Below are 17,263 nucleotides of genomic sequence, written 5' to 3' on the forward strand. Positions count from 1 at the left end.
TCAACACATTCGATGATCCATTTTTATTTATATAGATAGAAGAAGATATTGGCGTGCCCCTAAAACCTCCATATGCCTAATTTGGTTATATTTGGTTTATATTTTTTTTGATTAATTCTCGAGTAATGCCGAAATTTGTGTTTCGTTTGTATGGCAGCTTAGTGAGGGGGGGGGAGGAGTGTCTAACCACCATAGAAACATTTATTGCACCTTAAAACCTCCATATGCCTAATTTGGTCTCATTTGCTTGACATCATCAGACAGACAGACATCAATCCATTTTTATATATAGATGGTACAGATTTTTGACGTAGAATTACGTCTTTCAGGAAGGGGCAAAATCAGAAAACAGGTCACGTTTTTACGAAATAAAGTTAACGATAATAACTATTTTCACTGTGAACGGATTCTCATGATTTGCATACCAATCGAATAGGAAATTCTCTAGGATTTGTTTGATATGCTATACATTACAATTCGCTAATTCTTAAATTCATGAAAACTGAAAGAACTTCCTTTTCCCCATACATTTGTGCCGATTTGTGTGCTAACCCTACCCGTATCTCGAATGCTTATTTCCTAACAGATCGGAAAGATGTTTGCATCAATTGATAGGTAATATTTGTACGCGTCTATCACAATTAATAAGATATTATTTTTCATGAGATGAACAATTGAATAACTGTAAAATGTCAAGCGTTATTTCAACGCCCTAACTGCCAACTTTTGATTGGCCCGATTTACGGTTTCCTCAACACAGACTTTAAAATTGATGTACCTGTGGAAATCTGCTTTGCAAATACATACAAGTCGGGAGTATTTTTGGTGTTGAGTACTTTTCTTAGTCCTACGCCAAAAATTATATCTGTCATTTAGTGCTCGTTATTCGTGTAAAACAGGTTTTATTTGTTTGAAAATTTGAGAAATTCGTTTTTTTTATTTTCACATTTTTAGCTTATCCATTCTTGGAAAGCTTATCCAGCTTATCCAGTGTTATGGAAATTTCCAACATTATGCAAAACAGGGTTATAACATAAAAAAATGCTTCATTCATTATTACGCCGTACGAGTGATGTCAAAAAACGTTTCTCTCGAAACCTAGTTTCTTCAACGTCAGACACATTTAATTCAGGATCCTGTACGACAGTTTTCGCATTTCTTTCCAGAATACAAGAAATTTGTTTTTTTTTTTTCAATATTTCATGAGCATCGCGCCACTTAAATTTTTGCTACAAAAATTTAAAAAAAATCATACAGCCGCCATTTTGACACATTTTCAGTTTCGCTAAATTGCTAATGTTTACTTGTTCTAGTCAAATTTGAGTGGAATCTGCCATATTACCCGAGCTCAATGTACCATTTAGAGCTCGACAGTTATTCTCTAGACAAAAATTGTCTCAGACAAAGTTGTTACATATGATAAAGCGCTCATTTTTATGTTATTAAAAATAGGGTTACCAAAATTGTCGACGAAATAAAAAATATAACTTTCTTATCGTTATAGATAGAGCTAAATATAGTTCGACAATGTTGTATTCTCGACGGCGCCAGTGGTTGTGTGGTTAGCGTAACAGCCTCACAATCCGATCGGCCTGGGTTCAATCCCAGCTGGCGTCGTTGGGATTTTCTGAGGCGAAAAATCTCTGGTTACGTCTTCCTTCGGAGGGGAAGTAAAAGAAGTTGGCCCGGCTCATGAGTTGTTGAGTCTGATAGGTAGGAACAGGTGGAGTCGCCTCCCTGATGTCGGTGATTGGCACTAAAGTGGCGGAAATAGGCCGACGAAAAATAAGCGAAGATAAAAAAAAAAAAAAAAATGTTGTATTCTCAGTTATTTGAGACAGATAGCGCCTTTTTTCTATGTTGCGTTAGGGTCACCATAGAAAAAACTGTTTTTTGCTCTAACTTTTATATTTCAAATTCTGTTTATCTTAGAAGGACTTTGAGAGCTTACTAATACAAACATTTTGCGATGCAGAACTTGTCAATATCTCAATTTCACTTAAAGTTATTGATATTCATTCCCAAAAAATACGCTCTTTTAACTTGTTTGTCATTCTTTCTAGGGCAAACATAAACAAAGTTTATTGATGGCATTAGAAAGAGCATATTTCACTCTACATAATATGTGATTTTCAAAACTACGTTATGTTTCGTGTTTGAGTAAATTGAAATTGAAAACATGAGTTTTTGGGTGAAAAACCATCAATAACTTTGAGTAGGATTTTTCAATCCTTTTGCATCCCAAAATGTTGGTCCTGATAAGTTTTAAAAGTCGTACCAAGACAGTTTTGATGTAGAATTTGAAATATAAAAATTAGAGCAAAAAAAAAAACCCGCTTCTTCATGGTCACCCTAATGCAACTTATGAAAAAAGCGCTAAATCGATTATATTAAAAGATAGAAAAAACCTTTGTTCTACAAAGTTGTTTGAAATAATTGGGACTACAACATTGTAAAACTATGTTTGTCTCTATATATAAAGATTAGAAAGTTAGATTTTTAATTTCATCGACAATTTTGGTCACCCAATTTCTGATAACATAAAAATTTGCGCTCTACCATATGTAACAACTTTGTCGAAGACAGTTTTTGTCTAAAGAATAGATATCTCCCACAAATTTGTTTTTTAACTACGTTTCATTAGGGTAACCATGAAAAAACCGGTGTTTTACTCCAACTTTTATATTTTAAATTCTACATCAAACCAGTGTTCGTACGACTTTTAGAGCTTATCAATACCAGCATTTCGCGATGCAGAACTCGTTAATATCTTAATCCTGCTCAAAGTTATTGATGGGTTTTCACCCAAATACTCATGATTTCAATTTCAATTTACTCAAATACAAACAATAACATATCTTTTAAAATTACATATTATATAGAGTGAAAGTTGTTCTTTCAAATTCCGTCAACAAACATTTTTTATGATTGCGTCAGAAAGAATGGCAAGCAATTCAAGAGAGCGTATTTTTTGGGAAGAAATATGAATAACTTTGAGTTAAGTTGAGATATTGACAAGTTCTGCATCGCAAAACATTTGTATTAGTAAGCTCTAAAAGTCTTTCCAGGACAGTTTGTGTGTAGAATTTGAAATATAAAAGTTTGAGCAACAGTTTTTTTCATGGTGACCCTAACGCAACTTATAAAAAAGGCGCCATATCGGTTATTTCAAGAGATAGAAAAAAACTTTGTTCTACAAAGATATTTCAAATAACTGGAACTACAACGTTGTCGAACTAAAGGGTGTGTCACATCAAATTGCATCACGGAAAAAACGCTGTAGAAATTTAATTTTTAGGAATTATATCTTCAGCTTTCGCTCATAATCAGATAAGAGTGTATAGATCACGTTGGCCATGCTTCACTGTCAATTTTTCGTAAATTTGGAAAAATGTCGTCGAACAAAAAAGAGCGTCGTGAATTAATCCTGTGCACTCATTTCGAGAATCCGGAGTTGTCACATCGGGACATCGGTAAGATGCTGGTAATCGTCCAATCCACGGTCAGCAGAGTACTAAAACGATACTTCGAGAACCTAACCATCGACCGGAAGGTGAAGCACGGCAAAAATGGATGCTCCGTCAGTGAAAAAGATCACAAGCGCGTAGTTAAGCAGTTTAGACGTGATCCGAGAAGTTCGGTCCGGGATGTCACCAATAAGCTGAATTTGTCAAGTTCATTCGTCCAGCGGACCAAGCAGCGGGAAGGCCTGCGTACATACAAGGTTCAGAAGGCTTCTAACCGCGACGAAAGGCAAAACATGGTGGGGAAGACGCTAGCCCGGAAGCTGTACACCGAAATGCTGACGAAGCCGCATTGCCAGGTAATGGACGACGAAACCTACGTCAAAGCGGACTTTCGTCAGCTGCCGGGCCTGTTGTTCTTCTCCGCAGAGGACAAATTCAGCGTTCCGGAGAAGATTCACAAACAGAAACTATCCAAGTTTGCCAAAAAGTACATGGTGTGGCAAGCGATCTGCTCTTGCGGAAAGCAGAGCGCCCCCTTCGTGATGACCGGCACGGTAAACGGGCAGGTTTACCTTAAGGAGTGCCTACAGAAGCGCTTACTACCACTATTGAAGCAGCACGAGGGCCCGACCATCTTCTGGCCGGATTTCGCTTCGTGCCACTATTCAAAGGACGTGTTGGGGTGGTACGAAGCCAACGGGGTCACCTTCGTGCCAAAGGAAATGAACCCGCCCAACGCGCCGGAGCTTCGCCCAATAGAGAAATATTGGGCGATTATGAAGCAGGCCCTCCGGAAGAACCCAAAAGTTGTCAAATCGGAAGCGAACTTCAAGAGAAAATGGATTTCTGTTCAAAAAAAACTACAACCTGACGTTGTACAGAACCTTATGGACGGGGTAAAGAGGAAGGTGCGAGCATACGGGCTTGGGCACGAAGTATGAATAAAAAGAAAATGCCAAAAGTTGTTTAATAGTTTTTATTTTACTCTCTAAAATTTTCAAAAGGATCGGTCTACTGGGCGAATTTCTACAGCGTTTTTTCCGTGATGCAATTTGATGTGACACACGCTTTATGATTACCTCTATCTATAAAGATAAGAAATTTATATTTTTTTTTCAACGACAATTTTGGTCACCCTATTTTTGATAACATGAAAAAGAGCGCTCTTTTATACGTAACAACTTTGTCGGAAACAGTTTTTGTCTAGAGAATAACTGTCGAGCTCTAAATGCTAATTTCCATTTGAATGGATCTGTTGGACCATTGTGCAATGTATTACAATTTTTGAGTACCCGGATCAATGACCACGATATAACATGAATCAAATATTGATTGGAATGAAAAAAAAAATGAACAAATGAAAGTCGTCACTTAACATTGAATGAAACTATATTCCGAGGGATCGATCCATTTTTAATTTGAAAATTTACTGTTCAAAAGCCAAGATCGTCAATATTTTGGTACAGTTATCCATTATTTTTGGGTGAAATTCGAAATCTTTTTTTTAATATGCTTCGGATTGTCCGATTTTGGTCAAATATGCACCGTTTTGTTGTAAAATTTGTTACTATTCTAAAGGTAGCTTCATAATTCCTGTTGCTTGGTTCCAGGTTCGAACTACATGGTGGATTCGTTAAAACATCCCAATCCCGGAGTTGTGTGGTCTTGCGTTGTCCTAATGCAACACCACACCTCCTCTGTTGGCCAATTATCGACGTTTCTGGTCAATCCTAGCTTCAAACGGGCCATTTGATGACTGTCAAGATCTTAATTCAGTGTATTAAACGAAAAAAAAATTCAAAAATAAAAAAATTAAATTAAAAAAATGTTGATGGGTCTGAGTCTGGGGCACGGACGGGATTTTGACATAGGACTGAGTGTAGTAATTGCATTTGAATTGAGTTTTTTCATTATTCAAAATATGTATTTTTTTCTCTTTCGATACATCAACTGGGAGCCCTGAAAAAAACGTTTCCTGAATGAACTTCTTTCTTTTACGGGTTAGATAAGATAACGTGGTAGAATCCGGAACCAAATTCTGTTCAAAAATGTACACAAAAATGCCATCAAAGCCATTACTACCCTTTTCTCCTGTTTGTTCAATTATGCAGAATAAGACAAGGAGGCATTACTTATCATTTTTAAACACAGTCTAAACAGTTAGGATATACATAAATATAAGTCAAATCAATCTATGACTACAGAAATATATTATAGATAAAAATAGCAACTTTTTCCGGAACATTGTTTGTAGGGGGTTGTAGTAACTTTATAGCCTGGCGATGTATATTGGGTATTCTATGGTTATGAGTGATCTCTTGGGTTTTCGTGTAGCTGCTGTAGTGAACTGATCTCAACATAACCGAACAACATGCACGATATCATGGTATCGTGGACCACAATTACATAAATTGCTAGTAGCAAGATCGACACGATAAAGACGCGAAAGAGCCCGAATTGATTGAACTTTGGGGATAATAGGGAAAAACCATCTTCCGAGATCATCCCTCTATTGATTCTGCCAATTGCCGGCAAATGGAGAATAGTTTATAATACGTATCGACTCGCAATGTGAGCTTACGCCCGTATGTAGACAACAAAATTCCTCGTTGCGTCGGGGAGGAAAGCGAGTGGTCAGTGTAATCGAAAAAACATGCCCATTTCAATCGTCAAATTGTTCAACTTTTTTACCTTATTTTCTATTCGTGTTTCAAGATAAAAATTGCTAGATAAATTTCCTGGTTAATGACATATAACACAACATACATCGCAATATCGATTTGGGTAAGATGCGTTTGGAAACTCTTAATGAATCGTTACATTTTTCGTAGAGTGACCCCCAATATAGAAATCAAAGACATAGTCCTATGTCAAAATTAATTGCACGTATTTTACTAAATAATACAGTATAGGCACCATTAACACCACTTACAGTTTCACATTTATAAAAGAATAAGTGTAACATGTACCGAATTTCCTCTTTGTTGACTTTCATTGTTAACAACCTGTAACTCACAACTGAATGGAACAAATAAAAAGAAGCAACAAAAAAATTTCGTGTGAAATGTCACCTTTACAATGAGCCTAAACTTGAAATTGTAGGATCGATATTAGGCGAAATATTAATCACCAAAGCCAGCTACCGAGAAAATGAAAATGATTACTTTTTCCCCGATTTAAAATTTTATATGTAGTTCATAGAATAGTGAAATAAGGTTTGCATTAAAAAAATAGACAAAAATTGCCAATTTTGCATGGGTTCACCTTCACACGCACTGACGAAACTACCTATGCAGCATCAATCATAGTAATCCATGAGTCAGCAGAAACAAATTGACAGCTCTCTCAGTCGAACTCTAACCGTGATGGCAAAACAGCACGTTCGAAGAACGGTACTCCGCCGCGTCGAAAACGGACATCGTGCGGCACTTTGTGGACGCCAGATAAGCCCGTTTCGGCATCTGCTTCATTCTGGCACTATTGGACAGAGCATCGAAAGAAAGCCTGGTTCCGGACGGCCGACGAGCCTGAGCGACAAGAAGCTCCAAAGGATGCTGAAGAGGAAGATCGAGGGAAAAGTGGATACATCGCTGCGTGCGCTTGGCCGGGAGCTCGGTGACATCGGCCAAACAGTGAAAAAGTACCTGGAGAACATAGACATACATGTCAGGAAGCGGAAGTCCCGCCCACTGGTCTCGAAGCTGCAGGCAATGACGCAGCGGCAGCGGCTGAATAAGATGGTCAAGTCGATTTTCCCGGCGAATCGCGACCTGGCGGTAGTGACGGCCGACGAGACCTATCTATCCCTGAATGGCAACGACTGACAGGGCACCGCCCAACGTCTCCCAGCTGCGTCCTATTGAGAATTTCTGGGCAAACCTGAAGCGTTAGATCTACTCCAACAATTTTGCCGCGAAAACTGAGAAGAAATTGATAAATAAAATGTCCATAGAATTCCGCCAGGGCGAATGTTTCAATTAACTGCTGGAAGCCCACTGTCGGTTATTGGCGTATTTCTCTGTGCTCTTTCTCTACATTGATATGTAGAAAAAAAAATTCCAGTGGAATTGCCATAAAAAATAAAATGTATTATGTAATTTTTATAATTTTTTGTTTATTTTGAAATCGCATTGCATATCTACACAATTTCGGAGAAAAAACGTTATGTCATCTTGTGTTCAAATGATGCACCTTTAGCACTACTAATCCTACATTCGATAGCTCCCACTAACAAACAATACTGTTTTCCTTCTTTCGACGGAAATAGCCGTCGATCGCTTCAACAAGACACAACACAGAACATATATAAAAATAAAATCTTTGGAATTGAATTTCTGTCTAACATCTAAGAATCTCGCTATTCTACTATGTACTCAAAATAGAAAAATAACCAACGCTAGCATTATAGTGATCACCCGAGAAAGCCTTACAATGCATAAATCATAACACTTCCGTTCGTAGAAATAACATCGCTACTTACTCCTCGCCTAGGATTTGTACACTCCGCACCGGTTTCTTGCTGTACCCGTCTCGGTGGGGCGTAGCCTCGGTAGTCTGGGGCCTGGGCATCGATCCGGCCGATAGGAGTCCACCAGCGAAACCACCCCCTGCACCACCACCACCACCAAATGGCAGCGATTGCGTGTTCTCAGATTGAATCGCAAGCATCAACATCCGGTACAGGAGATCCTCCCGCACATCGGCCGGGAGCTGTTCGGGTTGGACGGAACTTAGGCTGCCCTGGTAGTCCGAGGGTTCCTCCCGGGGAAGGTACTGTCGCCGCCGGGGACCTCCGGCACGGGCGAAATCGTACGGTTGGTTAGTCTCCGGCTGTTGTAAATCGGCCGCGGACTGCTGGCCAGCGAATTGGCGACTTCCGGTGGATGGGCTGTAGAAGGGGTTCTGGTAGCGTGGATCGAAGTAACCGGCGCCCGTTGGTACCGCGTTGTAGAACGGTGGTCGTGGGATTTGTGCTTGATAGCCAACACCACCAGCACCACCAAAACCACCGGGGATGAATGGCGGAGCTATGGAGGGACCTCCGTAGAACGGGTTGGAGAAACCTCCGAAGCGGAATGATTGCTGCTGTTGGATTTGCTGTTGACGGAAGATTAGAAGTTGTAGAATTCGTTCGAAGTCTCGAGTAGTCAGGGGACGTTCGGGGAAGTCATTATAGGGATTTATTGGGGTCTGATAGGGGTTCCGGTACGGGTTGTAAGCATAAGGAACTGGATATGACTGTTGTGGGTAACTGTGAGCATTTGGAATGTTCGTGGGAGATTCTTGCTGCGTTTGAATGTAGGCAGATGGTGGGGAACCCTGTGGCCTTCGCTGTTGCCGGTAGGCTACATTGTTGATCTCTTCGTCAGCTGGATAGTTCTCCGGTGCAATTTGAGGACCTCGGTTTACTGGATTTTGTGTGGACTCACGGATGTATTGTTGCTGGTCGGGAACAGGGTAGGCTCGAACTGGCGGCGGAACACCTAATGGTATTCGGAATCGCTCGGGTCTATCCTGAGCCGGACCATACCTGTATCCATCCCGAGGCCGGAATTCAATCGGCCTCTGTCGATAGACCCTTCGTTCATCCTCAGCCGCCTCTGTCACTTCTCTGTTGCTGTTCGCCGGGATTTGTACCACCGAAACCGGCATCTCTGTGACGTAACTAGTCTCCGAGGATGGTTCCGTAGCAGGTTCGTAAGCTGCAGACTCTTGTTTCCTCTGGGGTTTCGCGTATACTCGGTCAGTGGTAGTCGTCGGACGTTCGCTGGACAGTAGGCTCTGGATGTGAGCGGCTCGCTGGCGAGCTGCTAGGACTGCTGCTGGGATCCGAGGGGTTGGGGTTGTCGTGTGAACAGACCTCAGCTCGGGAGGAGAGAAAAGGTTGGCTATCTCTTCTCCAGCGGTTTGTCCGTAAATAATTTGCTGCTGAGCTTCGTACTGCTCTTCAGAGTCTTGATGCAACTGCCTGCGCAAGAAGTTTCCCCGGACTGGTTTTTTTTCGGGTTCTTTCTGGCGCAGTGGGGAGGCTTTCGGGTAGATCTTCGAGATGTGCTCACTTTCGAGCTTTTCCGGGCGCACAAGTTGTTCCAGAGTTTTTTGTGTTAACGGTAGCGGCGTTGGTCGGATGATCAGCAGTGGTTTTGGAGTTTGAACCGAAGTGCTGTGACTAGAGGCTGTTGTTGGCTCAAAGGAAGTCGATGTATCGGTCGTCTTGGACGTTGGCTTCTCGGTTGTGGAAGTCGTGTGTGGTCGCTTCCGAGGGATTGTCTGAATTACGCTCGTCCTTTGCGGAGTAGCAGTGCTCGAGTGGTACGAGGCTGGTCTTCTCGTCGTCGGTGCTCCAATGTAGCTCCTGTTGAATCTCGCTGGAATGTGGACTACGTCTTCCGTAACGGGTGCAGGCATCGTTTCCTTCATCACAGTGCTATTGTTAGCATTATATGACACCCGCTGAATTTCACCGTGTTCGTCAATGTATCCGTAGGTACCCTTGATGTTGCCCAACACATCGCGGCTTTCGATTTTGAACGTTCCGTCGTCCGCCTCGTAGCCCACCGTGTACGAGCCGTCCGTGTTGTACTTTCGTATTTGCTTGATGATCTCCAGCTTCTTGGGGTCTTTCGTTTCCGCCTCTGTTAGGTCGGTCTTTTCGCTTACCGCCGCCACCTGGTCGTCCTCCGCCGGGATGGTCGTTTGGGTTGCCTCTAGCATGGGGTCGGTCGTTGTTATGGTTATTGCTGTAACCGCGGCTGGTGTCCCCGGACCGAAGCCGGTTCCTGCCGCTAGCATCAGGAAGATGATCAACCGGGTTGATATCTGTGGAAGCGGATAATGAAATGAAGAAAAGGGAATTCATTTAGGTTCTTTAGAATAAATAGTTATATGTGATTGTTATTTGAGATTCTCTCATGCAAAGATATTTGTGTTGAACTGTTTCCAATCTAAGTTTCCATTGATGTTTCAATAGATCCATTATCGAGCATTATTTCATCGAAAGGTTCCCTTGGTTGGTTTCTCTGGACTGCTGAATTGTTCGTCTCTCATTGATCTTGAATGATATCAAATTGTAGCAATAGTGCCAAAACAAGTGATTACAAAATGATTTGGTTTATGGTGCAATCTATTTTGAAACAAGCTATTTTGATCTATTTCAGTCTATAGAGAGACGTTTGGAGAATTCTAGCTACTTGTGTGACTACAATTAAAGAATTTAATAAAACAAAACTGTTGAACAAACAGTTGAAGGATTAAACGAAAGCAGAACGTTAATCCTTCTGGTTGAGCCGTTGAGCTGTTGACCTATCAGTCATTGGAAATTCCTGGAGTTGCTCCAGAGCTTCGATACAGCTCAACGGAGACAGCTTTTTTTTTTCTCTCTATTATAGTGATTTTCAACACATTTTGGCTGGTTCGTCACTTTTACTTCCATTTTTGGAAGAATGTCGGGATTGAGAATTGAACTCGTGATCTCTGCGTGAGAGGTATGGATGTTACCACTAAGCCAGATCGCCTCCCACGGACACAGCTTATTTTATGAACTAGACCACTACATCTATTCTCCATTGGATCAGTGCATAACTATCACAGTTGTCACTGGTGTCCGAAGCATAGAAACCTTTAGTGCCTTGCAGTCAACGAAATAAATCCTTCTCGAATATACCGAAGAGCGTTGGGTGATTACCTAGTTCAGGTTTATTCACAGAGACATAGAAATGTACAATTGAGGATACGACAAGAGCAAATTAGAGATTGAACACGTAAAAAAACGGACAAGCGAAAAATGTTACTGTTTAATCATTTTATTAATAAACATCTTTAAGACTTCTTTATTACTTGCGGGGAGTCGAAAAATAACGAGTTTTCGTGATGTTCACCTGCTCTGTTCCAATCATTTTCTTATTGGAAAAAGGGAATTTGGAACTCCTTATTCACCTCTATTCCGGTTCCCGATCAGGTTTGAAATTAGCAAAATGATGCATTTTGTTACCCGTTCGACTTCGATTAAGCACATTTATCAATTCGTTCGAGTTCGAATTATTTCGAAATTTGTTTTCGCAAGGATGTCTAATTTGCAGACATGTTCGCAATTTACTGATATTTAATTTTTGTCGCAAACTCTATCCTGTTGTACCCTTATATTTTAGTTGCAGACTGCAGGGATGTAGTATTACTTTTCTTTATGGCTTGATTCAGCTCGCTGCGCTAACAACCTCTTTTTTTCAGACACTTCTTTTGGATTCTGGCGGTTGCAAAGGTAGCTGGCAGTGTACAAAACACATCAACATTTCAGATTTCCGTTGAAGACTTTGAAAAAAATCATCTGGCATCTCTGGAAGTGATGACATTTACTCTTGTAAATTCTAAAGGGCAATGTTGTGCACTTTGTTTCATCTGTGTATAAAAAGATCTAAGCAATTGCTTAGGACGAAAAAGAGCACAAGCGAATCATATACAATTCGTCACCATTCGTCAGCGACACACTACTGAAACCTTCTGTTGTAGACGCGGAAACCATCTTCGATAAAATCATTCGAGAAAACAAATACCAGCGGACATAACCTACGAAGATGACAAGTGCCTAGCCTTTAACGACGTTTCGCCGCAGGGTCCGGTGCATTTCCTAGTCATTCCCAAGCAGCGAATCCCAAAACTTGAAGATGAAACCGCGAAGGATGTGGAAACGTTTGGTCATTTGATGGAAATTGCCGGTCAGCTGGGAAAACAGAAAGCCCCAAATGGATTCCGATTGGTAACCACACCATGGACACCATGGGTGTCAGACGATTTGCATATTATTGGCGGCCATTAGTTGAGTTGGTCTCCATGATAATCTATATTTTTCTGTTTTTGATGTTATGTGACCGCTATCTATGTCATGGCTGTCGGAACTGAATGTAATTAAAGTTATCCTTCAAGCTCTTATTCATTTATTGGCAATTCATTCGACACCTATCTCGAACTGTACATTTTTCATATTCCCTCCTGTATTAGCTGCCTTTCTGTGGCCATTTCCCGATAAGCAACGATAGTCAAATTAAGTTGAACTTTTTTGATACTGCGCTCCGTGGAGCGCCAACTCTATCTGAGGAGGATATTCTTGAAATTTCATGTTGGAAGCTTGCAAGTTACAACAGCATCCGTTCACGGTGAACCAGCAGGTGCCGGAAATCGACGAGCCAGTATTCCTCCGGGAAACCGCCAATCAGATTGTCCTCGAGCAGAGTCCATAGAAGCTGGAAGCTGTGACGGAACGGCTATATGAGCTGCCATCCCAAGGCGTCCCATCGGATGTTATATTCCGTCTATTGGTACATAATCTGGGCAAAAATTTTAAATTTTAAATCGAAACCTATATCATTTTAACATGGTTTTACCTTTCATTCCAATGTATTTCAATGCGCAATAAATTATTTTCAGCAGAAACTAAAACTTCCACAACCGTTTGCCGTTTTTGTTTTTTGTTTTGGTTTAACAGTTGTCTGACTGTTGCGATGAATGTTCGAAATTCACCCCCCTTGGATTTGTTTGGATTTGAGGTGAACGGGTAGAATGCAAAATTTTCGAACTCGATCGGGTTGTGAAATCCAATCGCCGATCGTGAACCGGAATGAGGGTGATTATTCGTTTGTATGAGCCAAGGGGTTGGCATCCCAAATCCAACAAAAACAAAAAGAGCACACGCATCACGCTCACGCTCAGGATTCGAGCCGCCAGTTTAGTCAAGCTTTCGGGTTTCTTTTATTTGATTCACAATGGGAGTGTGGATTAGGGATACCATCTGTTCTGATTTAGCAGGACATGTCCTGATCTATATTTCATGTTCTAGCATTTGTCCTGATTTTTTTTTTAAATTGGTAAAATTGTTGACGAATTTAAGCTTTTTTTTCAATTCTGCTTTTTATTGATGAATAAAATTTTGCGAGTATGTAAAGAATGATTATGGCATCTTCCACAAGATCCTCCATCTCTTATCATTTAGATTCTTCGATTCACCCACCATGATGCTGTTTTTTTTCTTCCTCGATATTGATTTTTGATTTGTTTTGAATGTCTAAACGAAAGTGTCATTTTACCGACGAATTGCACAAAAAGTATCTTTGTTTCACAGAAGAATATAATGATTATGGGGCTGCCATACAAATGAAAATCTAATTTCTGCATTACTCGAGAATTAATCAAGCGAGTAAAACTAAATGTGGCATGTAACGTAACGGAGAAACATGTTATTTGCAAGTGGTTGAAAAATCTTGAACGAGAATTGTGTCTGAAAATAATCTGATATTATAATGTCGAGTTTTGGTAGGAGTACTAGGAATTTCATAGTAAAAGATAATTTTAAAGGGTAGATTAGAAGATCAATCAATTAATAATTCTGCGATTGGACCCATGAACAGCGCTTGGTAAGAAAACGTGGATGTGATAACGAAAAATAAATTTTGGGCGGGACGAAGTTTGCCGGGTCAGCTATTGTTAAATAAATTAATTTGAGGAGTTGAGTCCCTTGAGGTGCAAACCACATGCAACATGTTTTTCTTTATCTATGGACCCTATTATAGAAATCGAGTCGATAAGAATTTTGCTCGTTAGCTCTATTTTAGTATTATAGATACCGAGCAAGTGGACCGAGTAAACGCTATCGAGTGTCATAATTGCTCGAGTTGTATGGATTCCAGCTCTAATTTATTTTCGAGCGGTTATCGGCACCATGTCGACCGAAACAGTGAAAAGTGCTGGAACCGAATTTCACCTTCCCCCCCCCCGCAGGGCAGAGTGGCCTGCGGGGGGCAAGGCGAAATTCGGCAAGGCTTCAGTTCTAGCTATAATTGTACGCGATTACTTGTTCGAGCGAAACGGCAGCACTGCAACGATTGCTTTTTCTCTTTCTCTCTAAACTGTCATTCGAAACAAAACAGAGAAAGAATTGATAAGCATATTTCGCAGGTAAGAACAGTTTTAATTTATGTGTCAAGCCAGATTTTCTCATGTTGGTCTAGAACAGATCTACATTCTGAAGGTAATGGCCAGCCGGGTGCTATGATTGATGCTAGGATCGTTAGCAAAATCTCAAGCAGAACTGTCAGTGGGATACCCAATTCATATGAAAACAAAGGGAAAATGTCAGTGGGATACCCGATATGTTGGCTCCTGTCAGTTCAATGGGGGTTCTCTAAAGACGTCACCCGGCTGGTAATGGCAACTAACAACAAGCGTTTTGTTTCATTTTTACAGGTTTTCTTGATGGCGAAGTGCATCGCCCACATAATGCAGTGAGCATTTGTCGTGCAGAAAGCAATGAACAACAGCAGCACCACACACATCTTTTCCGATAAGAATGAGCCACGGCTAACCTGGCCATGAAGGGTTTCCACAAGTCGAACATTTCGGTTTTGGAGAAAAAAAATCTATGAAGATGCAGTAGCGGTAGACGAGAATATTTGCTGAGAGGGGTTATATTGATTTTTTGATGCTCGAGAATACTATTTGCAGACTGAGTGCGTGCTCCCGTGGCCGAGTGGTTAGCGTCATAACTAACATGCCGGGTGTTCGGGTTCGATTCCCGTTCTGGTCGGGGGAATTTTTCGTCAAAGAAATTTCCTCCGACTTGCACTGTGATCACGCGTATTCTAGAGCTTGCCACTCAGAATGCATTCAAGGCGTGTTATTTGGCATAGAAATCTCAACTAAGTACTAATAAAAATGACGCAAGTAATACTACGTTGAGACGGTGAAGTTCCTCTAGGAACGTTAGTGCCAGTGAAGAAGAAGAAGACTGAGTGCAGCCGTAAAATTAGGCGTTAACATGGTGATACAACGAGAAAATACCGGAACAATAACAGGTACATAAAAATCCGGAAAATATGCAGCCACTAAATTGTATTCTATTATTGATACAGATTTGAAACGTTTCAGTGCCGTATTACGTGAGTGTTTCGATGATGTTCTGAAGTGTCTTGAGGAGCAAAGTCGATGCCACTCCAATGTATCCAACGGTATGCAGATAACGTGTGAGGTTAAAAGAAAGTAAATTCTAGCATCTTTTAATGGCATTAGTGAACATAAGCCTTTGACTGGCGACTGGTTGCCAGATTTTGGTTTTTCATTTTATCCGAGGTTCCTTCAAAACATAGTTCTTGGATATGAAAATTCATTGGGAACTCCATTCAGAACCGCGAAGAATTATTACGTTGTCGTATTGTGTTAGTAGGTAATATATTCAATGGATCAATATTTTGTTCCATTGAAAAAAATTGAAATACTTTTTTCAATGGCAATTCGTCAGCACATTCACTTAAATACAGGAGAATCTTTTTTTGGTATGCTAAGCAGTTTGTATCATTGGGAAAGTTTTAAAAAGTATTCCGAACCCGGAATAAGCGAACAGAGCAGATTAGGTGATTTTTAGTAACGATTTATAATTAGTATAGCAAAATGATATTTCTTATAATGACCAGCATCCAATTAGAGAGGATATCAAGGATCGATATGCTGTGACTAATGGAATGTGGTAACGTACCGATATTCTGGTGAGAAATCATCGGTAGAAAATTTTATGATGTTAAATTTCAAAACAGTCATAAATATTACACAATTAAATGTAATGTATAATGTAGTTTTATACAATGAAATAAATCATTTCCATCCAGAGCCATAATAAAGGTCGAGCAGTTTCGGTCGACGCGGTGCCAGATTGGCACAGTGTTGGCTCGAAATTGGTTGTCAATTACGACGAATAGGTGGACAAAATCATTGCAAAATGGCACGACATCGGTACCGTTGTCGACACCATTTTCTGGGACCGATTCGACACAACAAAGTAGAGTGGGTTGCTTGCGCATATCTTCAAGGAATTATTTTATTTTGGTTTGCTACCCTGATGTTTTCCTTTGGGGAACATTTCAGAAACGCTTGAATATATGCGATTGCAACACATGAAATTCGAACTCGGTAAGAGATATCCCGATTTACAAAATAAGAAATTTTGCTCAGTGTGATAATACTGATTATGTGATAGTAATAGTGATTCTATCAACTTCTCGATTCGATTTTCATAATAAAGCCTCAAAGAATAACAAAGGGTTGATCAGAATCGTAGTTATGACAGGTGTTCCGATTTTGAACTCCGACCAGGTGGTATCCCTAGTGAGGCTCCAGCTGATTTCTATGCTTACGATTGTCTATGCGCGCTATAAAAAGATGGATTTATACCAAGGCGTTGGTATAAACCAGTGAGTTCTCTTTTTTGCGCTGTTATTGCAGCATAGAGTAGAGTAGTGCGGGGCAAAGGTGCGCAAACGAGCATGAAAATTCGGCAAAAGGGTATTTGTTTGAAACATTATTACACAAACAGCTCACATATATAAACATGATACATTTCATGACAGTGGCAAAAAGCTTTGAGGTAAGAAGAGTTATTTAGACTTATTTTTTTTAATTTTGGGGGTAACGATTTAGTTACTCAAAATAATTGGAAAGTTCGAAACTACATTGTCAAGAAATCCTTTATTCTATAGTAGATAATAGTGCGTATTCATTTTTGTGAAAAAGTTCAAGACCTTTTTTTAAAAAAGTCACAGGAGGTTGTGTCCGACACGACCGCATAGTTTACGTAGGATTACGTTAGGCTGTCTGTCGCATGCTGATTTTGAAAATGTTTAAAAAAATATATTGTTAAACTCTTTAATAATGATTTGTTGGCCCTGAAAAGGGCCGTTTGGTTTGGTTGTTGGGTTCTTTTTGTTCACACCACCTCACCACCATGATGTTTGCCACTACTAGTGGCAGTGGAGACGCAT

General features: G+C 40.4%; 1 protein-coding gene across 1 annotated transcript in view; it reads right to left on the minus strand.

Annotated features, from left to right (window-relative positions):
* Nucleotides 1-7,694: 7,694 nt before the first annotated feature.
* The window catches only part of LOC129762700 (uncharacterized), a 36,663-nt gene continuing 27,094 nt past the window's right edge, over nt 7,695-17,263 (minus strand). The window contains exon 2 of the mRNA XM_055761202.1: nt 7,695-10,286. Within this exon, the coding sequence (XP_055617177.1) occupies nt 7,944-10,286 (2,343 nt within the window). The 3' untranslated portion in view covers nt 7,695-7,943. The remainder of the gene's footprint in view (nt 10,287-17,263) is intronic.

This window comes from Toxorhynchites rutilus, chromosome 1 (assembly GCF_029784135.1).
Source record: "Toxorhynchites rutilus septentrionalis strain SRP chromosome 1, ASM2978413v1, whole genome shotgun sequence".
NCBI classification, from domain to species: domain Eukaryota; kingdom Metazoa; phylum Arthropoda; class Insecta; order Diptera; family Culicidae; genus Toxorhynchites; species Toxorhynchites rutilus.